Source organism: Sphaeramia orbicularis, chromosome 6 (genome assembly GCF_902148855.1).
Source record: "Sphaeramia orbicularis chromosome 6, fSphaOr1.1, whole genome shotgun sequence".
Lineage (NCBI taxonomy): Eukaryota > Metazoa > Chordata > Actinopteri > Kurtiformes > Apogonidae > Sphaeramia > Sphaeramia orbicularis.
In genome coordinates, this window is record NC_043962.1 from 52,415,960 (window position 1) to 52,443,698 (window position 27,739).

The 27,739-nt window shown below is 38.7% G+C and overlaps 1 protein-coding gene across 1 annotated transcript; it reads right to left on the reverse strand.

Annotated features, from left to right (window-relative positions):
* Positions 1-1,010: 1,010 nt before the first annotated feature.
* Positions 1,011-26,357, reverse strand: tes (testis derived transcript (3 LIM domains)). Its single transcript, XM_030137457.1, is given in 8 exon segments — positions 1,011-2,388; positions 7,509-7,610; positions 7,612-7,668; positions 7,759-7,974; positions 10,706-11,440; positions 12,822-13,284; positions 16,421-16,506; positions 26,171-26,357. Coding segments are annotated over 8 exon segments (1,878 nt in total). The 5' UTR covers positions 26,198-26,357; the 3' UTR covers positions 1,011-2,196.
* Positions 26,358-27,739: the final 1,382 nt, after the last annotated feature.

The window sequence follows — 27,739 nt, forward strand, 5'->3', positions numbered from 1 at the left end:
GCAAGAAAATGAGCCAGATTGCTACAACCTAAAATTAAACAGTCCACCAGATTTGTTTTAAAGAATGAGTCTACTTGGTGGATGGAGGTCAAGGCGACATTTGGGTTCAGCACTCACAAACAGACAGCTAAACTCCTGCTGCATGGAATTCTCATTCCCACAATGCATTTCGCGACTAAATTTCAGAAAAGGCCCGAGTGAAGTTTTGGTTTGTTATGTAACAAGTGGACTGTGTTTATGATGGAGTCATCTCCAAAGTTGTACACTGGGAGGGAAGTGATTCAGGTGCGTAAGCACGGAAAGACTAACGGATTAATGATAATTAGGATAGCACTGGAGTTTTACAAATTTGAAAAAATTTGTGATGATAGTAATACGTTGCTTTAAGAACAAATTATTTCCTCAAGATCATGGAATAATCATATAGAACTTAAGCTTGAGTCTTTGTCTTGTTCATCTTGAGATAAAAGCTCATTTAAAGATGAATAAATAACCTGAAAAAAGTTTAATCATAAAGCAATAAAAAGCCAGTAATGAAATACTTTATTTTTTTGTCAGGCAGTGCACATTTGTTTTTATGATAGAAGTTTTGTACCATTATGATTTTTCAGACTTATATAGTTTTATCCTGATCTTTTTTGAGCTGCTGGAATCCTGAATTTCGCATTACGATCAATAAACTTACCAAGCATCCATAGAAGCTGATTATACACACACACACACACACACACACACACACACACACACACACACACACACACAATGATATAATTGAGCCATTATTATTATTGCAAAATGAGCTTTATCTCAAAATAATACTGGTGCACGTCAAAGTTTTTGCAAATACGGACAGACAGACAGATGGATGATGAACTGATGACAATACCCTGTGGCAAGGACCAAGGGTAAAAAAGGCTCCAAATATGGTCATTCTGTGCCTCCATGTTCCTCATGTTTAGTATTGAAACATTCAAATTTGCTGCAAAAGTAAGTATTTCCATAATTTATTTCCTGTACAGTGAGCAGAAATCGTCACCACACTTGGCCAATATTGCTTCATCACATTTCTGCACAAAGTACAGACTCTGACAGTAGTTGTTTTTTTTAATAAAAAAGTAGTAAAGGGACATTGAATCAACAGTAGGTATTATAAGACAGTGTTGATTTAATCATACTGTTTGGACAAATGTTTACATCATCTGACGAATAGAAAATAAATCTCATCTGTAGGAAAACTGTGCAAGTAAAGCAACAGAGAAAACCTAAGGCAGCACAGAGAACAGAAGCAGCACCTGAACTAAAAGGTACTGTTTCTACGTTATGGTGTTGAGGCACTGTTATAAACAGATCCACCCCTGGTTCTGGTTCTGGTCTTGCCCTAGTTCTGGTCTTGGCTGAGCCCATGATGCTCTTCACACATGGTTGTGGAGAAGATGGAGGCGGTGTAATTGTTCTGTGTTTTTATTTGGAAGTTTTTCTCTTTCCCGTTATGTTTTTGTAAGTGTTGCATTTACTTCCCTTGTATTCCCGTCTCACCTGATTATCTACTGTATTACACCTGTGTCTTCGTATCACTTGTATATATACCCCATGTGTTCCCCGTGTCCCTTGCCAGCTTGTTCTGTGTACTAATGCTGCCTTCACGTGCTATTGGGAAGACGGTCCTTTCCACTTGTGAATTTGAAATTATGAGTGTACAGTGGTCAAGTGCTTTTGTTGTTATGGCGAAATGAAAAATGGCTGATGCAACTTATAGTGACCTGCTTGGGTAAAACCGTTTTGGACGTGTTATTTCATCTGCTATCCCTCTCGTTGCTCTCTACCGTGTTGAAAAGTTCAAAGGATATTTTTATTTCAGCTGCTTGTATCAAAATTATTTTCCCAGTTCTCCAGTGGAAAATACGATGTAAGGGTGTGTTCATGTGCAATTTTTCAGTTGGTAACTAGTACCCACACCTTACCCATAGCACTTGAAGGCAGCATAAGCTTTTCTGTGTTCTTATGACTCTGGACTGTTATGGATTGGAATGGATTTTGACCTCCGATTTTGCCTCTCTCCTTTGTACTTTTGCCTGCCTTGTATTGTTTGACTGTGTTTGGACCTGTCTTCTGAATTCCTGGATTAAAGAGCTGAATTGTGTAACTTGTTTGCCTCCGTCCTTCTCTCTGCCTCTGGGTCTCAGCCTGTATAGTTACCTAAGGCATCTTTATCTTCTTGCACTCCACAGAGCAGAAGAGGAAGGCCTGCACCGCCATGAAGCGCTGTCCCATCAGGCACTTGGAGCAGCCGGAGCACTTGAAGCACTGTGGCTCAGCGTGCCAGTGGTGCTCGCCGTAGGAAACCCGCTGAGCCTCGGGATCCACTACATTCTGGCAGGATGAACATTTCTGGGAAAGATGAAAACAGGTTAAAATCTGTGACCTTCTTTTCATGTACTTACTCTGGTTTTATATTCACGCATTAGCAGATTTCTTCTGTTTTTAAGTGACATGTAGGGACACACCAAAATGTAACAGCTTTATTACAGTCAAACACTTTTACAAAGAAACAGAGGATATTTTCCTGTTTTTTCAACAAATAACCAAAGTTAAAATAACAATGAATCATATCAGTAAGGTTGATTTACAATGCTTTATTGAATCTTTTGTTTTTAAGTTATGTATTTATTGTTGGGTGTATTTTGTTCTAAAGCAGGGGTCAGACATCTCTGCAATCTAGAACCATTTTTGACCTGTGAGAGGAAAAAACATAAATAAATCCATCTGGAGCCACAAAAAATATTTAACCTCCTGTACATTTTACCTGAAGGTAGAAACTCTATGGTAGCCTGTTTCTTATGATTCTCAAACTTGCTTTTCTATAACTTCCAATGTTTGGTGCATTTTGGTGAAAATAACAACTAACTAGACACAGTTAGACACAATAACTACAGATTTTTGGTGTACTTTGACTGGCACATAGTACACATTTTGTTTGACTGATTTGGTTGAACTGTTTGAGAGAGATGAGATCTTGCAGGAGAGTCCTGAGTCCAACATATATATTTAGAACATTAAGTCAAACTGTGCAATAATCACATGCATAGAGTTAGGAAAATTTGTTAAAACAGCAGGGTTTTAAATAAAAGTAGAGGCCAGTGGAGCCTTAAAGTGAATCTGCTGAGTTCCAGTCATAAGATGTGAAATACTGGAAACCAGTTTTCTGAGAACAGGCAGCAGATTTTTGTTCAAATGTTAAAAAATGTCATTCATTTCCAAGTGTTCCTTTTTTTTTGACAAAGCCACAAAGTGATGCTAAAGAGCCAAGGGTTGCAGATTCCTGTTCTAATGTTAGCACTGTTTACTCTGAAGATAATGCTGGGTGGTAAAACAATCATTACTGCAGTAATTATATTTATTACAACAATTTTTTTTGTTTTGACTTTAGGATGACTTTATTTACATTCTCAGGTACTTAAATGCAACTTTCCATGCATCTTTTAATGTTGAACAAGTATGTATATATATATATATATATATATATATATATATATATGTATATATATATAAATATAAAATTATGTTCTGCCTCTAGATTTGTGAAATTTTCTGTTTGCCATTTATGGTCATGTTCTGACCATAAATGTTACATTAAATTTAGTCTCCTAATAACTCCCTAATTTTTAGTAGTTTTTATTAAATTACAAAAATGTATCAAATTACAAAAAATTTGCAAAAATTAACACAAAATTATCAAGTCAGGGACAACCAAAGCACTTTTGTCTTGACACATATCGTTCCTTTTTTTGTGTGTGTTCTTTTATTTTTCAACAAATATTCTCCTTGATTCATATTTTTTGGATAATTCTATTCCACATTTAGTTTTTCTAACTTTAAGTCAGCCTGAAACATAAGTTTTTGATATTTATTGTGACCAGTTTTGGCAACATTGCACACTTCAACAAATGTGCCTGTTGGCGGAGAACTGACTGCATCAAAAGTTCTATCCTTTGGTGTTTGTTGTTTATTCATAGCAGTGGTAGCAGTAGATGTTTAGTAAGTCAAAGTAAATTCTCGTGAGATGTGAATCCAAATGTCACACACAACAACAGGATTTGGACACTTTTAAGAAGTACATGCTCATGTGATGTGAAGATTCAAGATGAATCAGCCTGCTGTCTTTTGTATATTCTTTACGTATTTTACTGAACTATCAGGGTCCAGTTAGTGATGTCCTGATATGGATTTTTTTGCTTTCGATCCAAACCTATTTTTTTTTTCAGGATTAGTTACCGATCTGATACCGATCCAATACCAACTTTTATTTAAATTTGGAGTCATTATTTATAGGTTATTGTACTATTATATTATTTGAGATCACAACTGGGCTGAATTTAGAACTTGAACTAAAACAGGTATGACACCTTTGGCTTTTAATAACTTTAGTATAATTTTTGCACTTTCCAAATTCATACTGTGGGACAATGAGAAACTTTGGCAGGCCAGTTTTGGCCCGCAGGCTGTATGTTTGCCACTGCTGTAGCCGGTCTATGGACAGGTCCATCCAGGTAATATAAGGTGGTGGGTTCCGTGCTGTACATTAGTGATGTACACATCAGCGGGTTACTCACGTGTCAGGTTGGGGCGGGTCAAAAGAATGTCAGTTTATTTGCGGGTTGGGTCGGGTCAAATAATTCCACAAAAGCCCCATGGATTGAAAAAATAGGACCAATGGCCCTGTAGCTTACCAGCCAAATTAAAAGCTCTGGGAAATGTATCCAGATGCCATTTATTATCACCCAGTTATGTGTATTTATTATATTACAGATATAGCCCATGCTTTGGTCATATTCCAATCAGATCTGTAAAAAGTGTAAATTCCAACTTGATATCATTGATACTTACTGATTAATTGTATCACTCCACTTCCTATCTGTTATAATGGGAAAATTTTCCAAAGTCGCACCAAATCCAGAATCAGATCCGGATCAAAATAATTTCAATACCTTGTGTTGACATCATCATAAAGAAGCTGTATACCAAGTTTGAAGTCAATCAGAACTGTAGTTTCGGAGAAGAAGACAATTGAATTTTTCTCTCCATAAGAGCCCATGTTAAATTTTCCATAAGTTCCCGGATCCAGAAGAAGATCCTGATCAGCATGTGGCCATTATGTTCTGGTCATCGCCCCATCAGGGCTGTACTGTACAAATTTCAACTTGATATCATTTCTATTTACCGAGTTATTGCATCGAACCACTTCCTATCTCTTATAATGGGGAAATTTTTCAAAGTCGCACCAAATCCAGGATCAGATCCAGATCCAAATAATTTCACTAACTTTTGTTGACATCATCATAAAGAAGCTGTATACCAAGTTTGAAGTCAATCGGAATTGTAGTTTCGGAGAAGACGACGATTAAAATTTTTGTAACGGACGACAGACGATGACGACGACGACGGACACCACATGACAACAATACCTTACGGCCTATTGGCCGGTAAGCTAAAAACCCGGCTCGTGCATCATGACCAGACCTTAACTCTTTCGGTGCCAGACAGTTAAGGTGCTAATAAGCCTTAAAAGTGCCACAGATTTTGGCCGTTTTTCAGTATTTCGCGTCGTTTTTATAATATTTGAAGAATCCTGCAGGAAACCGCTCGGTAACATCCGACTGATTGCTAATTAGATTCAAAACGCACCGGACGCAGCCGATTCATTATTGATCATAATTTGCATAATTCATAATAATAATAATAATAATAATAATAATAATAATAATAATAATCTTTATTTATATAGCACTTTTCATACATTAAAAACTGTAGCACAAAGTGCTTTACATATCAGTTTAAAAATCAGTACCGCCCCCCACCCACACCCACCCGCACACACACACACGCACACACACACACACACACACACACACACACACACACACACACATATATATACATGCAAACCCACAAGCTCACACATACTTAAGAAGACTGACTGAGCACAGGTAGACCAGAACAAAAATGTACAAGTAAAAGTAAAACATCAATTTAGGAGGCGCTGTCTCAGGGAGCCATCCGCACCAGGAGGCAGCCGCCGACCCCGGCGACCAGGCACCAGCAACACAGCCCTGCATTCCATCTAGTGGGAGAGGGCCAACTGGGACCCCCACCCACCAGAAAGGAGCGGACCCCAGTGAGAGAAGGCGCCACAGCCCCCGGAGTCCACAGCCGCCCCCCCCGGCATGGAGGGCTCCCTCTGATGAAACACCGGAGAATAAGAAACATTAAAAAGATATAAAAATATTATTCGGTCGCGTGACCTCAAATTCCCGTCTGATTGGTCTCAAAAGGGGGACACAGAAAGAATGTCATCGAAATGTGAGAAAGAAATGGGGGTGGATGGTTTGTTTGTACACAAATGTGGCGTGTTCTCCAAAGCCGATCTGATCGGCCCGTGACATTTTAAAGGTTGTATTCGTAAAGCCGATTTAATCGGCCCATGGCACTGAAAGAGTTAAAGTGAAACTGAAACCTATAGACCTTTTACTAATTTTTCTAAGCCTCCTGCTGTCCATCCATCCATTCATTCATTTTCTACCGCTTATCCGGGGCCGGGTCGTGGAGGCAACACTCTAAGCAGGGATGCCCAGACTTCCCTCTCCCCAGACTCCTGCTCTAGCCTCCCACTGTTGTGCAGCTAATTTTCCTTTTCCCTACCATCAGAAACTTTCATTTGAGGGAGCAGGACATGTGCTTACACCCCCCCACTCCAGAACCAGGTCTGGATAGGCCCAATCTCATGACTAAATCCAATCTGATCCAATCTCATAAAAAATGCCACATTGGCAGCCGATACCGATCTGTAGATCGGATCGGGAAATCCCTAGGACCAGTACAGCAAAATATCTCAGGCTATAAATACTTTGTTGTGTGATTTATGCTACATACATACTTATACAAACAAATACTACATAAATACATCTAAAGGCTTTTATGTTTAATGGTGAGCTCAGTGTGATTATAATGTTTGGTAGCACAAAAAGAAAGGACATGAACAAAGCAGGTAGCATTTGTAATGATATGGTCCAAAGTGAAGGAAAGTATGAGCTGCATAAAAGCAGTGGCTTTGCAGAGGATTATGTTGGATGAATCATGTAAACACACACACAGTGCTTCACATTCTTGGCACTGGGTGGCCAGCGTTCAGTTCCTTTATCCTTTTTACATCGACATCGTTGATTGACTCCAAACCTGATGACCCTTGATGCTTGTTTCAGTAGATACATCTGGTTAAATCTGAATCTCTGAAGTCTCAAAAAGTAATTTGCTAAATGAGCATCGCAACCCTGTGCTTGGTGAACATAATTTGTGGAGAAAGTAACGTTGCTGCGTCAGATATATGCACCCCAGAACCTAATCTAATGTCATACAGCTGAACTAAACTGTGATTTAAGTAATTCCTTCCAAAATACAACACAAAATCATTCCACTTGATCTACTTATCCAAAGAAAGAGCTGCAGTTTCTCACCACAGCATGGTTCTTCATGTAGCAGGGCTTGCAGACAGGTTTGTCGTTCTCCATGACATACGTCTCTCCAGCAAGGACACAGTCACAGTCAAAACAGCAGAAAGTGTTTCAGATGCCAGTTCTGACCCTCAGCCTGAGTGTACTCATTACAGAAGATCAGCTGTGGACAGAAATGGGAAAATGACAATACAAAGGCGTTGGAATGTTTCTTCTCAGTAACTTCGGAGACATTTTAGTTTCCCCATCTTACCTCATCACATCCAGCACACCGTGGCTTCTCGCTGTCTCCATAGTGGCGTCCACAGTACAGTTTACCCTTTTTCCAGAAGTAGATCATGTCCACCAGCAGTTCTTTGCAGGTGCAGCATACGAAGCAGGCCGGGTGCCACAGTTTGTCATATCCGGCTCGTTCAGCATACACGGCCGGGTTGCCAAGACGCATAGGCTCCTGGCAGTGATTGCATGACTTAAAGGGACAAAAGAGGAGGAGGTCAGTATTATCTGTTGCTGTTATGTAACTCATAGGAGTCTTTTCAACCCAAGATATACAAGTTACAGAGAGGGAAAATTCATCTTCCATTTTGACTTCAAGAACTCCTATTGATTAATAATCATCAACAAAACAGTTAGTTTGGCTTAAGAAAAAAACTAACAATTTTAGTTAAATGTAAGATATATTAAGAATACTTTTACTGCTTTACAGTTCCATTAGATATTATATTGCTCTATTCAATGACCAAAACAGTTCTTTACTATCCAGAACCTCATCTGCTACTCTATGTATTATTCTTTGTGCTAATAATCTTTAGTAATAAAACAGTTAAGGCCCAAGTAGGGGTCATAGATTCAATGACACAGGTCAACTAAGCGAGCAAAAATTACAAACAGTGAAGTAACATTTAGCTGCAAAGCTGCAACTGAACAAACTTTAATCCTTATGAAATGTAAATATAGCATCTCCTTAAATTCGGGATTTTTCCAGCTTAAAACATGTTGTTTCATGAGCCTTTGATTCACCTCTAGAACTGTGAAGTACTCTTCAGTTCTTTGATCAGTTTAACGTTTTTAATTAGACATACTTTCTTTTAGTTTAATTTGCTGATTTTTCTGTCTCTGGTTTTATTTTCCTCAGTACACTTCCTTTATTTATGTAAAACACACTGAATTGTCAATTTGTAGGGAAGGGCCAAAACACAAATGTCGCACAGTAAATATATTAAATAAATCACACACTAATTTCTTGAGTCATATTTTTCAAGTTAAAGTAGGCTATCACTGCACTTCCATAATTTTGTTCTGCATTAAATGAGAAATGTAATGTAAGAGGATCCCAGGAAGAATACCTTCTGCAGTGATGCAAAGGCTACTGGGGATCTAAATAAAATCTAAACAAATAAGAAAACCAACTGATTTAAGTAGCAGCTCTGTGAGGTTAACGATTCCAGCAATTTGTCCATTTCAATGGGTGGTTTCACATGGACACCATGTGCCAAGTGGTGAAAATGTTCTAAATGTAGTATTTAGTTAAGGTGATATAGATTTTATGTGTCTCATGTGTGTTTGCGCAGCACATTGTTTAACTTCTGACCATCCACAGACTATGGAAAGATCATATAACCCACTATAAAATAAAACTATACCCAGTCATCTGCATCCTCGGAGTAATCTGTACTTCCAGTTCTCCTCAGAAAACAAAGGGTAATATCCTTCTCTTTAAATCTAATACAAAGTTAAGAATGCCTTGCTTTAATGTGACAAATACTTAATTTTGGAAGGAAATATTTGCATTTTTTACTGTATCACATTGCCTCCCATTTATAACACACACATGAATGGTGACCTGACCCTGGTGCTGGTAAATAATTAGCAGATGGGAACAGTAATGTAAATTTTACATTACATGCTTCCCCTTCTATTCCCGGTCACTAGAGTGCATGTGTTGCCAATGCATTAAAGATTTGGGAAACATGAGATGTCTCATTCTGAGCTACTTCAATTGGCTGTGGTAAAACATTGTTTAGTATGGCATTGCATGCCGTGGTATACACACGATGACATCACTAACAACCCATGACTACTAAATTAATGACTAAAAAAATTGTTGTAGCCCTATTATAAACAATTATACAATAAGACAAGTTGTTTCCATCATAAATGGAGTGTGTTCTCACTTTGTTATGAATCAAGGGAAGATAATGCAGAAAATACAGAAACAAAAAAAAATTAGGAAGATTCTAGCAGTCACTGTAAAATACAGGATGTCACAGTGGAATAAGATGCTCAGCGGCAGTACAAGTCTGAATTCTATCTTCTTTCTTTAATGCTATTCTTGCATAAAATCCATGTCTGCTTCTTGTTTCATTGCAGGAGTCAAAGTAGGAGTAAAAGTGCAGTAATAAATCATGAGACTTAATACAGAGAAAGGTTTAACTGACTGCACATGGTCTGATGAGCTGAGCAGAAAAACTGTGAGTCATTCCATTAAACAGAATCTCAATCCACCATGGTGGATGGGAGAGAAAGGCTGCTATAGATGACTGTATGGCTCCATCTAGTGTTCTGTTTCAGAACAACATTTATTTTACTTCAGATATACAGATAGATAAATAAACTGATAAGCCTTTCACTCCCACCACCCAAATGTGCATGTCAGTTACTTAAAATTGCTTCAACTTTATTTCAGACGAATAGGTTTGCATCAGTGACAGGATTGAGTAAATCTCACACTGCATACAATGGGAGGTAAATTAAGCTTTGTTTGTTATGTAGCTCTTGTCTTGGGGCTAACTGCTGATACTGCAGTGGATCAAGCGATGTTAATGGTTTATGGTGTAAAAAAATTTATCTTCTCCAGTTGTTTGAAAACTACCAGAAAGAATGATGACTTGTACAAATGATAACTTTTACAGGCATTTGCACAATATGGGAGATTCAATAATGTTTTTTTTTTTTTTAAATCATATTTAATATAATGTATCTGACCTTTGTCTGCTTCTACACCTTCACTAAAGAGAAGATCTACTAAAACTAGTGAATTCCTTAAAATAAAACTCAAAACACTCAAACTCCACTAAAATAAAGAATTAAACTGACAGACTAAATATACAGAACATGAAAACCATCCATCAAACTGTTTAAAATAACTACATGTCAGACTGATGAACATACTTTTAACACAAAGAATGAAAACTACTTACAAAAGATTGTTGTGGTCCAACTTGCTGAGCTCCAGGGACCCCCATGGCTCCAACAGTGGCAGCAGTACCCATGGCTCCTCCAGCTGCTGGTCCAAAACCAGCAGAGGGTCCACCTCCATGTCCTGGAACTAAACCAGCACTATGACTGGCCCCACCCATGGAGCCTACACCAGATCCTACAGCACCTGGACCAGAAGCAGCCCCAGCTCCAACCCCAGGATCCCTGGCTCCAGCTCCAGCAACAACACCAGGACCCCTGGCTCCAGCTCCAGCTCCAGCTCCAACCCCAAGACCCCCGGCTCCAGCTCCACCTGCACCACCAGGGCCCCAAGTTCCACCTGCAGCCCCAGGACCCCCAACCTCAGCATTATTTCCAAACCCAGGACCACTGGCTCCAGCTCCAAACCCAGGACCCCTGGCTCCAGCTACAGCCCCAGGAACCCTAGTCCCATCTACACCTACACCTACACCTCCAGTTCTACCCTGCTCTGCAGCCCGAATCTGAGCCATCTCCTCCGGCAGCCTGATGTCTCCCACGCCCAGTGCCTCATCCTTGTACTTGCGGACAAACTGCTGCATCTTCTTGACCTCTGCAGGACTCAGCTCGTGGCACTTATTAGGGTCCTGGTCATGCTCTGGCAGCTGTCGGGCCATCTGCTGCCACCGGTAAGCCGCACCCTCTGTGCCAGCCACTGGACGTTTCTCTGGAGGCAGCAGCTCAATGTACTGCACCGCCTGTTGGTCAGTAAAGAAAATTTACCAGAAAGTCCTGAGCACAGATTTGAAAAACAGATGACACTGTGAAGGAATGAGATGTGAACTGAGAAAAGTTAAAGACCAACTGATGTTCTACATCAAATAAGGAAAAGTACTGGAAATATTTCCTGAAAAAGAGGATTGCAGGGGGGAGTCTCAAACAGACATCCTACAGATACAGTCTAGACTAAACAAAGAGATACAGTTTTAAAGACCACAAAACTTAATATCAAGCAGATGAGCAGCGTCTTCCGAAAATGCCATTTAATTTTAATCACTGATGTTTCAGAAATGCTTGCCTGTGTTCTGGACATATCCAGATTTAGATGCATGGATAACTGCTGTTACAACTACACAAACTACTACATCTACATATTGTGTACTCCTATGAAGATTATTGTGACTTCTGTAATCATACTTCTCAGGCTGATCACTCAGGTCATCTCATCATTTGCTTCTAATTTGAACCAAAATCAAGATTTAATCACAGAAAAGCTTTTGGAGTTGAAGCCCCCCAATTCTGGATTGTTTTACTTCCATATACTAAACAGACTCCCAGACACTTAAAAAGCAGTGTGTAGTCTATGATTTGTCCACAACTCCATCATATTTTTTCCACTAATTTCACATGGTTTTATCTCAATAAATTTTCAAATCATCAACTATGTCACCAGAAATATGAGAGCTCTGAAAGTGATTTAACATATCTGTAACAAGAAAATGCTTCTGCACAACAGCCCTGATCAGCATCCAACACACCAACAGTATGTTAATTTTGTCAGCCAAAAAGGAAAAATCTGACTACCAAAGATCGACATATTTAAAATACTTGAAAGATCTCACTGTTTGGTTGGAGCCAGTTGCTCCAAAATAACTTGAAGGTGGATAATTCACAATGATATTTTTACTTAAATAGAGCACTTTGGAAGAGATGTAACAAGCTTTTTATTTTAGAATCAAGTTCCGTCTTTTCTTCCATGCCAAAAAAAAGAAATGTTGCTGCAACCTTTTGTTTGTAGTGGACTAAGGTGATGCGCTCATCATAGCGCGCTGAGCTTCTTCACAAACTTTAAAGCCCTCGCTAATCATTGTTTTTGAGAGGGTCGACCCTGTCCACTTGGTAGACTACACCTCTGGTGTATTCTCATAGTCCTGCTTCAGTCAGCTCTTCTTGTATTTATCTGTAAAAAATCTACAGGTAGTTACAATATCCACTCAACTCAAGTAAAAGGGTTTTTAAAATCCTGGAGCAGTATTTTTACATCACTGTGTTGGTATTTTTACTTCCAAATGCATCTTGTCCTCTGCTCTCACAACAGTTCACTAAATTAACTGGCTAACTCCTGGGTCAAACTCTTACCAGATACTTATTGGCGACTGGGGGCACCCACTCATAGGTGACAGTCTTCATTGGCACATCTTTGGGGACTGGCACCACGCTGGCTGATGTAGCGCTGACTGCGACTGGCTTTGCGTTTCCTTTGACCGGTGTGATGACGGGTGCCGTCGGCTGAGCTGGTCCACTGGTGAGAGCTGCACACACAGATGGACCCGGAGGCTGTACAGAGCTGCCAGTTGTGGCGGCAGCAGGAGGCACCACAGTGGAGGAGACAAGAGGAGGGACGATGTGGGCAGTGGCAGCGCTGGGCAGTGTGATGGTCACCATGTTGCCCTGGTAGTTGGGGATGCCGTCTCTCTTTAGTTTGGCCATGAGACTGGTGTATTTGGTATCCTCAAACAGTTTCCCCACTTTGTGGTTTTCCTCTGCATTCATCTCAACGTCATGCTCCATGACACCACATTTACAGTTACGACAGATTTTTCTGCAGAGATGAAAGACAAAGATGCTTAGAGCCTGGACTTTTACAATACTTATGGTGCATTTTATAGATATTTATGGTGTATTTCATAGGTTTTCATGATGTATTTTCACAATTTATGGTAGACATTTTTAGCTGTATTTTTAAGTTTCGATGGCCCATTTTTATTGTTTATCTGAACTTTTTCAGGTGTTCTTCAAAAATCATCCACTTCACATGTTTTTTTTAGTTACTTTTATACATTTTATGACATGGGGAAGATGTATTTTACATGTTTCCTGAAGTCTAATAAATGTGATTTTTTTTTTTTAAAGAAGAGGCACAGCTCTGGAAATAACCACTACAACTGTTCAGGCTTGGACCCTACAGAACCTCTCCTGAATGTGAGTCCACATCAATTCATATATGCATTTAGACAATTAGATAATGTTGTCTTTACATAATTCTATATATTAACAATGTGTTTACTTCTACAACACAAAATTGTCAGTGATAGACTCAAAATGACTGCAGTTATCACACAACTTGACACAGCTTGCCTCATATTTGTAGAAGTATGACATGATTTATGACATGTGCTTGAGCATGACCAGGCCTGCGAACTCCAAGTATGATGAGGACAAGAATCCAGCAGCGTCAGGCTGTTTAAAGTTGTCCGGCAGAGAAAAAACACTGGAGACTGTGTCGCACAACATGATTTCTTAAAAATATCTTTATGTGTTATACACTGTTTATGTTTTGTTTCGTCTTTTACATCATAATCATCTTGTTGTGTGTTTTATATCATCATTGTCTTGTGACATCCTTTACAATTGATGCCTCTTGTCTGTATTTGACATGGTTTGGACTGAGATCAACATTTATTAATTATAATTTCCTGCAAACAACACTTTTCTTCTGTTTTAATTAGGAAAATTAATCCATTCAACATATTATTCTTTCATTCATTTTCCAAACCACTTAGCTAATGATTGAGAGGGTCACTGGGGTTGCTGGAGTCTATCCCAGCAAGCAATAGGCAAAGACAGGGTACACCCTGAACGTGTCCATGCGTCATGTTAGTCCTACATATTTTCTTACAAAAATTGGCAATTAGGTTTGAAACCCATCATATGTTTGGGAATCCCCAGCCTTACAGAATACAGTGCATTGCTGTGGGTTAAACAAAGTACAGTCATTTAAAGGAGCTCAACCTTAAACAGGTGTTGAAGGAAAATGTAACACAGTAAAACAATGACAGAAACCATTTAACTGCACTGAAGACTGACATTTTAATGACAATACTGACATACTTCTAATGGAGTATTTTTAAAATACAAAACACTTTCACCTTCATTCCTCAGGGGAAATTGCTAGAATTAAGGGCAGATATTCAGAATAAAAAAGGATGCATCTGCAAAGTACATACAGTAAACTATGGAAGAAAAAGATGTGTTTTAAATCCACTGTGAGTTTGTAATGGTACAACATTCCTGGCACATTTCGACTCCAACCCCCACCAGAGTCATGGGTTGTGGTGTTCCTTTGTGCTGGATCACCTGGTGTTGCTGTGGGCACCAAGGCGTCCTTCACCCTCTTCAGGAAAACTAACCATGTGTGGATAATAATCCAGACTCCGCAGTATTTCATGAGTGGCTAGTCCACATAAAAACACATATTGTGACAAGGCCGACAATCCAGAATCTTCCACATTGCTGTACAGAATGTAAACAGGCCAATGTTAATCTTAAATAATAGCAGGACCAAAATTCTCTCCCTCTCAGGATTAATCAGATATATTCTAATTTCATGCAGACTTACACAAACCTGACATTTCAACCATTAGGACAAAAACCTTTAAGAGGGACAGAGGAACAGCATGTTCCCATCAGTTTTATCCTTCTAGTAAAACTCTGAGCAATGTTTTTTGTCTTGTTGTTTTATGAGTCCCATAATTACTAATATATTTTTTAATTTAAACCAGTTATATTTCATTGAAATGTTTCATTGAATGTTATTGCATTGTGTGTATCAATAAATTTATGTGGAAAAAAATGCATAAGCTAGGGATGCACCGATACCACTTTTTTCCAGACTGAGCACAAGTACAAGTACTTACATTTGAGTACTTACTGATACTGAGTACTGATATGAGTACTTAATAATACCATTACAGTTCTTAGTTACTTTTGAAAATCTGCTTTATTGTCGTTGTCATTGGTTTGACTGGAACAAGGTGCTGCTACTGATATTTAATGTGTTGGAATGAGCGTTTGTCAATCAATCCACCAGGGGGCGCAGCTCTTAATTAACCATACTGGACAAATACCACGAAGAAAAGTAAAATTTTATGAGAAGAAGTAGTAAGTCAGTAATAATAAACATGGAGACGACAGAAAAGGTAATACTTATGTGGATACTAATGTTGCAGCATTTTCGCTGGTAAGGTTTAAAAGCGAAGCTTCAGGAAGTAGGAAAAAGATAAATGAGCATTAAGTTTCGTTTCTCACTTCCGCTGGCGGCAGTCCACACCGCTCCTTACCCCTCTAGTATTATAAGTAGGATGGAAACCGGCCGAGCCCTGGGTAGTTGTCATAAATGTCAGTAGTTTTTCACTAACTCACACAGTCGCTCTTTGAACAGATCCTCTACCTCCACGGATCCCAGTGGTATTCTCCGTCTGGGTACGCATCCGTGAGCACCTGGAAAAACGGATGGAATGTACGCAGAGGATGGACAGAACGCTCTGTCCCTATCCGTCTGTGTCTTTAATGTTACTTGCAGTCAGTGTTACTTTTGTCACCGTCATTTATTTTGAAAACTCTCTACACTTCACACATTACTCAATCGCTGCATACCTGCTGCACTTAACTGCGAATGTCATGCTGCCGTAAGTGGTATTGGTGTGGTTGTATCGGATTACTTTTACAAGTATGAATACAAGTACACACGCTGAGTATCGGATCCGATGCCCGTTACTGGTATCGGAATCCGTGCATCCCTAGTATCAGCATCAAAACTTCCCTTTCAAATGTACTGTATGTATAAAGACAATGACCTTTTTCCCCATTTTGTTCTGAATTGAAATAGTATGGCTGTTTGTTAAATAAATTCTTTGTGTTTGTTTTGATTATACTTTGTGAAAAGAAGTTGTACAGACCTCCAGAAATGCAGCTCAAAGCCTTCACACTTGTCCTTGCACTTCAGACAGGCCGCCCCAGCTCCGAACTCATGGCCGAGGGTCATCTGTAAATAAAGCACAAGAAGCAGATTACGCAGTTTGTTTAGACTGAAGAACTTCTTTAAGAATATCTGAGAGCATCTCAGCATCTCTGAGATACTCCCTGGTAAAATGTCCAAATAAAAGAGGATACACAAGCAAAGGTGTCAGAAAAATGGGCAATGATGACTGGGAGTACAGTTGGTGTCGGCTGCTGCCTTATCGGTACAGACAGCTGCCTGTCAGCCAGCTGAGCCCATAAAAGAAAGAAAGAGAAAAAAAAAAAAAAAGAATATCTGAGACCTTCCTTAGAGAAAGGCACACCAGAAACTGTGCAATAAGCCCCATCAGACTGCAGTTTACAGCAATTTCACAACTCTATAGAATTGTTATGCATGATTTTGGTAGAACTTCAGATATTACCACAAAAGTAATGAAATACATGTGGCAGGGCACCTTTAACTCCGACCTTCTGTAGATTATTGCTTTAACGTCCCCAAATCAAAAAAATGTGCATGAAAAAACTTACATGAAAACAGAAAGCAGTGACAAAAATCACCTCAAGAGAGTACACAAACATTTTCTCTTTTGGTGTTTCCACAAAAAATTTCCACTGTAAAAAGTAAAACTGTGTATTAAATACATTAATAAGAACACACCAACTGTCACTTTAAAATATTTTATTTTTATTTTCTTGTCCTTGAGACTGGATAAGTTTTGCTTGGTTTGCCATATTGCCTTTAGTAAGAAGTTTCAACAGAACAAAACAAAAGCTGATGAACCTGCTCCAGATATTATCCATGTCTTTTACATTAGAAGTGGATTTAACAATAGATTTAATAAAGTATGAGGCAAATCAGCAGATGGCTGTTCAGATGAACAGGAAAGGTCAGGCTGCTCTACAACAGCTCTGCCATGGGTGAATGGAGAAGTCACAGGGTGGTCACAGTCGAATAACAGAGTTGGACTCAGATAAACAGTAGGCTTATGACATGTCAACACACATAATATCATTTGACTGACCTGAAAAACCTAACTTTGCACACAGATTTAGTAAAAAGAGGACAAAATAGCCAATGACCCACACAGTCACAAAATTACTTCTGACTTTGTTATAAGACTTGATGATGCAATAAATAAAGAAACCTTCAGCTGAACATCTGACCAACAGTAATAAATAATGGTGGGAGCCATTTTTGTTTTTGGACTATTATCCCAGTGTAGACAACACTGACTTTGGGTAGAATTTTAACTCTACATTGTTTGAACATCTGTAAGACTTGAGGAACAATTCACATTTCTTTCCACTAACTTCAGTCAAAACTCACAAAAATATCTGACACTATGAAGCCATTTCTGTAGCACAATAACACTGGTGTAAAGTGGTGAGTGGCCTTTCTAATCACAATCAAGGAGTAGAAATAAATTACAAGATGTGTCTTTAACAGATTAAACACAGAATTGTTTTAGATCCCAGGGGACTTGAAACACACTTACATTAGACTGATGCGGCTAATAGTTATCTTAAATTAGAACAGACTCATAGATAACGACATGGAGGCCATGAGAGTCAAAGTAATTACAGAAGAAGGAAAAAAATATTTCTATCCTAATTTTCTTTCAGGGCGTAAATAAACTAAATGAAACTAGAGAGTATGCAGCCAAAATGCAGGGGGAAAAAAATTGTACTTAAAGTCATTATTAAGGATGCAACAGTATCCACAGTTTGGGACGTATTGTGGTTCTTGAGTCACAGTTCACAGTAGGGATGCACGATATTGGAAAAAACTGACATTGCGATTTGTTTTAATTCTGCGATATATACTGCGATATGAAAAAAAAATACTCAGAAGGATATAACAGCTGTGTGGTGCCAATGTAAATGGTCAAACAAATTAGTTGTTTCCTCTCGTTGTGGTGACAGGTGGAAGGCACCGTCACCACAGAACACATATTTCAATATCGTCCTTCTTGTAGCCAAAATACAGGGGTTGGACAAAATAATGGAAACACCTTAAAAAATCAACAAAATATAATTTAATATGGTGTAGGTCTGCCTTTTGCGGCAATTACAGCCTCAATTCTCCGAGGTATTGATTCATACAACTTGTGAATTGTTTCCAAAGGAATTTTAAGCCATTCTTCAGTTAGAATACCCTCCAACTCTTTTAGAGACGATGGCGGTGGAAATTGATGTCTTACTTGAATCTCTAAAACTGACCATAAATGCTCAATAATGTTGAGGTCTGAGGACTGTGCCGGCCATACGAGATGCTCAACTTCATTAGAATGTTCCTCGTGCCATTCTTTAACAATTCTAGCTGTATGGATTGGGGCATTGTCATCTTGAGGTGAAGGTGTTTCCATTATTTTGTCCAACCCCTGTAAGTCCAGATAACTGACGTTACTTTTCTCTTTGGCACCAAGTCTTTATTTTCTGTGATTTTCTCTTGTTCATTGCTCATTACCTCCGCCAAGGAGGTTATGTTTTTGCCAGGGTTTGTTTGTCTGTCTGTTTGTTTGTCTGTCCGTTAGTGTCCAACATAACTCAAAAAGTTATGGACAGATTTTGATGAAATTTTCAGGGTTTGTTGGAAATGGGATAAGGAAGAAATGATTAACTTTTGGGGGTGATCGGGGGTGGGGGGGCCCACGGGGGGGCCCACTGATCAGCCTTGGTGGAGGTCTGTGCTCTCCGAGTGCTTCTAGTTTTTTTAATGTTGTTACCAGCGACTCAATCCACGTGCAGGGCCGTGGGCTGCTTTGGCAAACTGATTAAGAATGATTGTGATTGGTGGATGGCTGCGTCAAGTGTGTTTCAGGTACCCAGGCTGAAATTAGATGAGAACATGTTGAGTTCATGTGCCACCAACATCGCAGGACCTACAGTGTGACTATTGCACGCACGTACATCACGATGGTGATGCTCAAACGATATATTGTGCACGGTACAGTACGGTTCAGATGCAGAGGTTGGTTGGAGCCCAGCTGTGAGCCGAAATGTAACTGGAAGCTGATGGAGAGCCTTAAGGCTCATTTATGTTTGCTTTACCTATGTAATTAGGTACGTCTGTTTCTAATGTTGTCATGCGTTACTGCCTTCATGCTTCCATGCGCCATGTACGTTAGAACGAGCATTTCTCAATCAATCCACCAGAGGGCACTGCTCTAATTACCATACTGGCTGAATACCATGAAGAAGAGTAAAGTTTTTTGAGAAGAATAAGAAAGTCCTACTTCCCACTTCCGGCTCCAATCAATGACAGTAGAATTCCGAAAGTCTGTCATCTTGCAAAGCTCTAATATAAACACGAGTTGTCCGAAAATGTCATTTGAAAATGGTAAATGATCAGTACTTATATAGTGCTCTTCCACACTTTTATGGTGCCCAAAGCGCTTTACAAAGCCTCACATTCACCCATTCACGCACACACTCATACACCAGTGAAAATGACAAATGAGCCGTACTGTGGTACATGCTCGTACCGAACCGTGAGGGGTGTACCATATGAAGGTACGACATGTCCCGTTGAACCCCTAGTCATTAAATCTTCTCAAACATGTTTCAGCACCACTATTTCTACTTTTGTTGTCTCAACATTGTGTTCTTCAGCATCTGTATCCCTTTCCTTGTCAAATGGCACTGCCCACCTTAACCTCATTAGCGCCGTTTATGACTATATATGGTTAGCTTCACAAAAGTATCTAAAACCTTGTGCGATCCCACCAGACACCTATGTTACACACCAGATAGACACTTGGTACAGAGTAATGTGAAGGCTACAATAGTCATGATGACAACCATGGATGAGCTTCCATCTAAGCTTTAAGGGTTCTTAATTTGTTTCTGAGGGAAGCAACACAATGCCTTTCAATGCTCAATTCTACCAACATTTCAATCAGCAAAGTGCTGGAACATGACTTTGAGGCATGAAATCGGTTAGCAACAGTGAAAATGTCAAATCAAGGAAAGGGAATTGAAATACTCAAGTATAAAAACAATTTGATAGTGTAATTACATTATTTTTTAGGTAAATAAAAACTTGTAACCTTCTCAGCATTGCTCATCTACATGTAACAGACTCATTACTACATCAAGTACTGAACACCAGCTGATGCAGTTCATTCACATTCTTCATTTTACTTTAAGTGTATGTTTTGTCTGCAGCTGGGTTCATTTTTAGACACTCTGTAAAGCTTCAGCTAAACATCTTGAACTGAAAAGTAAAGTGCTGGCATTGGAGGCGGACCGAGCTGAGTGTTAACTACTTAAGGAAGTCTAAATATTTGTCTCAGGCGTAGTGAGGACAACGGTCCATTTTAGGCTGAGCTCTTTCCTCAGAACACACATCAGATGTTGATCATTGATGCTTTGTGGTGACTAACGCTGCAGGGTCATTATTTCTGCTGACAACACTGCTGCAAACAGGCTGGTCAGACACAGTGTATGCTTCAGGTGGAATGACTCATGTCCTGAGTCACTGAGCTGAGCTGCAGGCCAGAAGCAGCTGCAATGGAGGAACTTACTGATTAAAAAGTTAAGAAGCCCGCTTACATGCTTTAAGACGGAAACCAAACTGCACTTTTTGAGCTCTTAAAATTCTTATCCAATGCCCTGTCCATAGTAAAAAGATATCTCACATAAGGCATATTTTCCTCTACATTAAGGCCACTTATTCGTTCATAAACACTGCTTTAGGTCACTTCCAAACTGAAGATCTGGTTTATGTGTATTTGTGTGGCAAACAGAGTTTAGAACATGCTCATTTGTGCACATTTACAAGCTGATAATTGACACTGACAGGCTCTGCATCTATTGCACTAAATTCTCCCCAAATTCTACCACAAACAATGGTTTGAGCATTTTTATTTCATTTTTCTGTTATTATGTGTGTGAAGATTTTATAACACACAGGTCATGAGGACAAATTTCTTTTAAACAGAGGAAGGAAATACCGATTTAGAAATACCTTCACTGGTGTGGACTTTACCCAGTCACATTTCATTTGACAACTATGTATTTATCTTGGGTGGAGCACATATGTAACCAATATGATTAATTTGATTTTTTGTGTCTGAATTGCAAAATCAAGCCTGGTGCTTCATCTGGAGGCTTTTTTTGCTCAATAAAAAATAAAATGCAATGCATTTGTTTGCTGTAATATTCGGTGTGATTGCTTCTCCAAACATCACTTAGTGGTGGATCTATAGTTTATTCAACATATAAGGCATATAGGGTTGGGCGATCTGGCCTAAAGATCAAATGACAATCATCTGAGGTAAAATCATAATCTGTGATCTGAATCACAATTTGTAAAATATCAGAAAGTTAACACCAAACTACATTTTCCTGTTGTTGCTTCTGGTTTCTGCAGGTATAGTCTGAGTGGGCAGGCTTATAGTTGTATCTGACAAGAAACTTTGCATTTTTGCAAAATGTTGGATCAAAATTATCACAGTATATTGACAAAATCTAGATGGGGTAAACAAACACATCCACATGTTTCTTTATATAGAGCTGCAGTGAATCCATTAATGACATCATCTATGGTGGCCTGTTTTGCCCCATTTAGTTTGATAATTAACTAGTAGTGCCAGGTACAACAAACTCCACCCCTTGAACGTATTTCATCCATTATAACTAAATGGGAAGATTTTTTTTTAAAAATCATAAAAAATTGGAACTTCGATCTACCTTTCCCAAAATGAAATGACATCTATTCTGGGTCACTGGCAATCTATAAACCCAAGTTGATATGAATTGAACCAGTAGTTTTGCTGCTAAAGTGTTAACAAACAAAGAAACTGACAAAACCAAAAACAATACCCCTTGCCTCCCCCTTCGGGGGGTGGGGTAATGATACCATCAATTAGACTCAGTGCATATAAGAGTTCAGAAGCCAGATCAGCAGCTGACAGACTTACAGTAAATAGTCATCATCATTTCTTCAACAGTAGCAAAACAATGTTACACAAACTCTGCAAGTTAAGTGGTCAGACAATAAAGTGTACGTGTAATAGAGCTGCACCATATATCGTTTGAGCATCGTCATCGCGATGTACGTGTGCACAATAGTCACATTGCAGGTTCCCCGATGTTGAAGCAAATGAACTCAACGTGTTCTCATCTAATTTCAAGGGTACCTGACATACACTGAGCACAGCGATCCACCAATCACATTCAGTCTTAATCAGTTTGCTGAAGCAGACCACGCCCCTGCACATGGAGTGAGTTGCTGGTAACAATGCAGTGTTTCCACTGGTAAGGTTTAGCCATAACGTAGCGCCACGTCCTGCCCCCTCAAATGAAAGTTTGCAAAACTTCAGGAGGTAGGGAAAAGATAAATGAGCATTAAGTTTCACTTTCACGAGTGGCACGCTCCGCACCGCTCCGTACCCCCATAGTATCGAAAATGTGATTAAATGACAAGCTAAGATTGTGAAAATGTGCATCATCACTCTTCCTGTCTGTTATTGTTTGTTGATTCCATTAAACTGCTACACATTTTATTTCTATAAAGTAAACCCTAACAAAAAAATAATCTTTTGTCCTATGTTCATGTGAAAAAGATAAAAAAGCCCTTTTAAAATTGTGAATCCTCCATAACTCTAGATAAAGTGTTTTGGCTCAATCCTAACTTTGGCTTCCCCACATGTTATTTCACTTAGCAAACATGTAATAAATACATGTCACTTCACAAACAGCACCGACCAGATTGTACTTCTTAATTAAATATCATCATTTGCCACATATTAAAAGTCTGTGTGCTGCTGTGTGCAAAAACCACATTCTGATATTTAATTAAAGTGATATATTGATTCTTCTGTGCATTGGTGTGTATAAATCTTAAAGTTAGGAGGATTAGGTCACTCATTTCATCTCTGTGGGAAAGTTTTACACCACATTTAAGTCAAATCCCCCATTACAGTGTTTTGAGAAGAGAATGACTCCACATTAAGTCAGTGTTATTGGAAAAGACCACCAGAACAAACTTACACTTCACATCTGTGATGTCAGTTTTCCTGCCTGCAGAGCTAAGTCAGAATGCATTACCTTTATATGCTTCTTTTTTTGTCTAATTGAGCAGAATGTTGCCTAAACACACAGGCTGTTTTTCTGAAACATGGCAGTAATTACAGCAGCATTTCACAGAGCCATGGTGAAGTCTGTAGCCACGCTGCACGCTGATCCTCTCCGGGGATTAAGAACAGATGTTGGACCGGGGTTGTCTGGGTCATCCGGCTGCTCAGACCCACTTTACAGCAAAAGGACTCACGTCTTACAGATCAAAGACAAGCACATAAAACTGAAAACAAGGTGGAAAACAATTCCGCCTGCCAGGCTTCACTGCGTGGATCATCCAAATAAGATAATGGGTCACCACATGAAAAGCATCAATTAGTGTTAGGTCTTTGCAATATGACTGAAATCTCACAAATACAAATGTCAAAATGAGCAGAAAATACTCACTGTAAATGTCATTGTAATTATCTGTATTAGCATTCTGATCAGGAATTTCTAGTAGAGATTAATGAACTTATTCTGAACCTTAAATCATAGAATTACAGCCAGCTTGTGAATTTCCAGTACAGTTCCTAGACTGTACAGTAAAAGCAGGATCACTAGATCTGTTCTGGAGCATCATGAACCAACACTTTATCAACAGCAATAGCGGTTATTTATCCCCACTTAAAACTGAAATTTTCGCCATATAAATATAAAATAGTTTCCATGTTAAAGTCTTTCAGGCTTTTACCATATTATTTTTGATGAGATCAGAAACACACAAGTTTATGAAAAAAAAAAAAAAAAACTTTAACAAAGCCACAACCATTGATGACAACGCATCATATGTACTATAAGACCGAACAAAAGCCAAAGAGAGATGATCAAGCTAAAAACAAGATGCAAAATACCCAGCAGATGGTGTAAAGGAAATATAGCCTAGAGAACTAACATACTTGAATGTTGGTTTGAACTGTTATTTGTCAGCTACTTGTGGATTGTGCCTGTGCTTTTACTTTCCCTGTAAAAATGAAATTCAACTAAGTCATGTTATGACAAATAAAAAGGTACTGGAGTGAGTGGAGTCTCTGCATCTTACATCACTTTTACAACCTTCCTCCTCTACAGGATCAGGCAGACATGCCATAATGTCAAATGCAACAATTTGTGCAGTGCAGCACAAAAATGATAAGAGTTTTACTGCTTTGGAAAAACTACTTTAACAGGGTTTTCCCCAGTATTATTAGGTGCAGGACCCACACCAGATGAAGGGAAGCCCAGCATGGACAGCATCAATATGCATGGAGATTGTGACTGACCCTCAGTGGACAAGCTTTTTGGACATTATAGATCCTTTTCCACATTTTTGTACTCATATAAGATGATAAATACAGTACTATACTATGGTATATTATACATTTAACTGAAATTCATAATTTTTTTTGCCAAAGCCAGACTCCACAACCACACGTCCTCCTCGAAACACATCAACCCAAACACCACATAAGCTGGCTGAGAAATAAGAGATAACTCTGCTTAACATTTTAACCCATAAAGACCCAAACATCCACTGGCGACTAAAAGCATTCACTGATGTAAATGTTTAATACCTGTTGATCCACTAATCCTATCAATACATGCAAATAATTGGTGTAAAATACAGCTTGTCATCTTTTCATGGTCATCAGATATAACCCATTTGGATGTTCAGAGGCTCCATAGTGAACGTGGAAACAACATCATTTTCTACAACATTGATTCACCAGTAAAACCCATGGAGTTTGATCAATGTCAGTGGTAAATGAATATAAAACAAATGTCTCCATAGATACTTGATTTATATTCAGTTATCAGTTAATGATATATTTTGTTGAAAAACTCACTTTTTCTTCAGTTTTCCCTGTTGCTGATATAATAAAACACAACTTTAATCTGAGCTTTTATGAACATCTACATGCTCAGAAACATAAATATAAGAAAGTACATGATTTACACTGAAAAAAAAAAACAAAAACACAAAATACAGAGGACAATAGTATAGTAAATAGTAATAAATCTATGAAGAATGATTAAATAGATAGAAAAATTTATTTGGGAACTGCCACAGAAGCACTGGGTCTTTATGGGTTAAAGGTCACACCGATAGTTGAAATATCCCCAGTCTCTTAGAAAAAAGCATGTTAAAATCACCTGTTTTGACACTTGAGTATTAGATGGATGTGACTGTTACACACCAGGATTTTGTCACACGTGAAAAGGAAGTCATTCAAATTTATATGGAAGTAAAAATGATTCAAGGATAAAGACAGTGTTGTGTGGGTGTAGCTAAACGTTCCACTTTCGTTTTAATGTGAAAAAGTTACTTCATTTCAAATGGGAAAAATGACAAAACATGCTTGGCTTCAGGCTACTTTAGCTAATTCAGACACTTGAAATGTATTAGCATACTGTTGCCCCTAGAAAAAATAAATGTTATCTGAGTCCTTTATCTTCGAAACAGCTTAAATAAGACGTGTGTTGTTTCCGGATCCAGAGTTAAATAAATAAATATAAAAGTAGCCCTATGTGTGGTGTGTCTTTGGAGACTTTGTCCGCCACCTGCTCCGTACTCGGCACACCTTTCCAGGGCGTTCCCCCGGTCCGACAACCAGCAGCCTACACTCTCGCAGGGTGGAATATCTTACCTTCTTCACTTCCTTCTCTATCTCCATTTTGTCACTGTTCCGTCCCCGCGGAGCCCACCGTGTCCAGACAAAACAAACAATATCCCGACGCCGCTGTCAGACGCCAAACACTGATAGAAAAGCCCGTGGGACAGACAACACGGCCCGTTTCACTATCTACGCTCTCCCTGTCGGACACCTGCCGAGTCACCCCGAATCCACCACTAAGGTTCCGGAATAACCTTTCAAAATAAAAGCATCGGTGGACGCGTTAGTAAGACTAGAGAAAAAGCTCCATGTGATTTTTTCCCCTCAACAGTAGTTCTCCCTGCTGGTGTTTTACTGTTTTCCTGTCCAGCTCTACATTTTTCAATATTTTCTGCAGTGTCTTTTTTTTTTTTTTTTTTTTTGTCTTTGAAGCTTTTTCACAGACATACTGAAACATAACTTAACCTTTAAGTCCATCTATGTAAAACTGAGGGCCATGCAATTTAAACCACGTCAAAGCTATGTTCTTTTTCCACCAACTTTTTGAAGCCCCCTCATATATGAGTCTGTGGAGATTCACTGTCATCCAGGTCATGGCAGAGTAAAACTTTATATTCCTAAGCGGTAAATCCATTTATAGAGCGATAGAAATAAACAGAAGTCCATAGATTAAAACCACCATTGAAACACTGTCACCGAAACCATTATGGATAAGTAAAAGTATTGACCCTTGCCATAAAACTCAAACTCTAAGCCTTCAAACTCTACTATTTTCTGTTGGGTTTCTGTAAATTGGCTTAGAGTCTGGTTTTGACCAACTCTATATATAAAGTGTCATGAGATAACTTTTTTGTTGTGATCTGGCGCTATATAAATAAAATTTGATTGATTGAGTGATTTGATTGGTTTTCCCCTCTAAGTTGCTTAGGAAAAAAGGGTCTGCCAAAAGCATAAACATAAACATAAACATACTAAAAGCAAAGTTCGGCATTCAAAAACTAATTTTTAAAAAACTTGTGTTACCAGCAAAATGCAATCTTAGAAACTTAAGATGTGAGAAGTCAAAGTAGCCAAAGTATATTAAACAGTTCCTGTCCATGTTTTACAATTATATCTGATGTTTATGATTAATTTTCCTGCTGCATTCATGTGCAACAAACACATGAATGCAGCAGGAAAATATTATTTTAATTTTTCTTCTATTTGAGCTTGAGCTCATTTGAACAACTTAAAGAGCAACCTTAGTTTAAGCTACAGCAATATATCTTCTCTAAGATCATCACGTTTTATATCATCACTGCTCTGTGAGAACCATGAATCTTTAAAAACTCAGTTTTACATGAGCTCAGAAAAACAGGCCTGTTTTCAGCTTCGTGAGTGAATCCAAGAGGTTTTATGAGCTAATTTATCATAAGTACAAAGAGAATTTAAGAGTGAATCCCTAAACTAAGCACAGTCTGCCGTTCAAAATCAATAAATAAAAAACTTTAAAGTGATCTAAAAGAGATACTCAAGTACAGCCTTTCAGTTCGGTAGGAAATTCATTAAAAAAACATATTTAACATTAAAAAAAGTAGTCTGATATTTTTGTGTGATACTGCT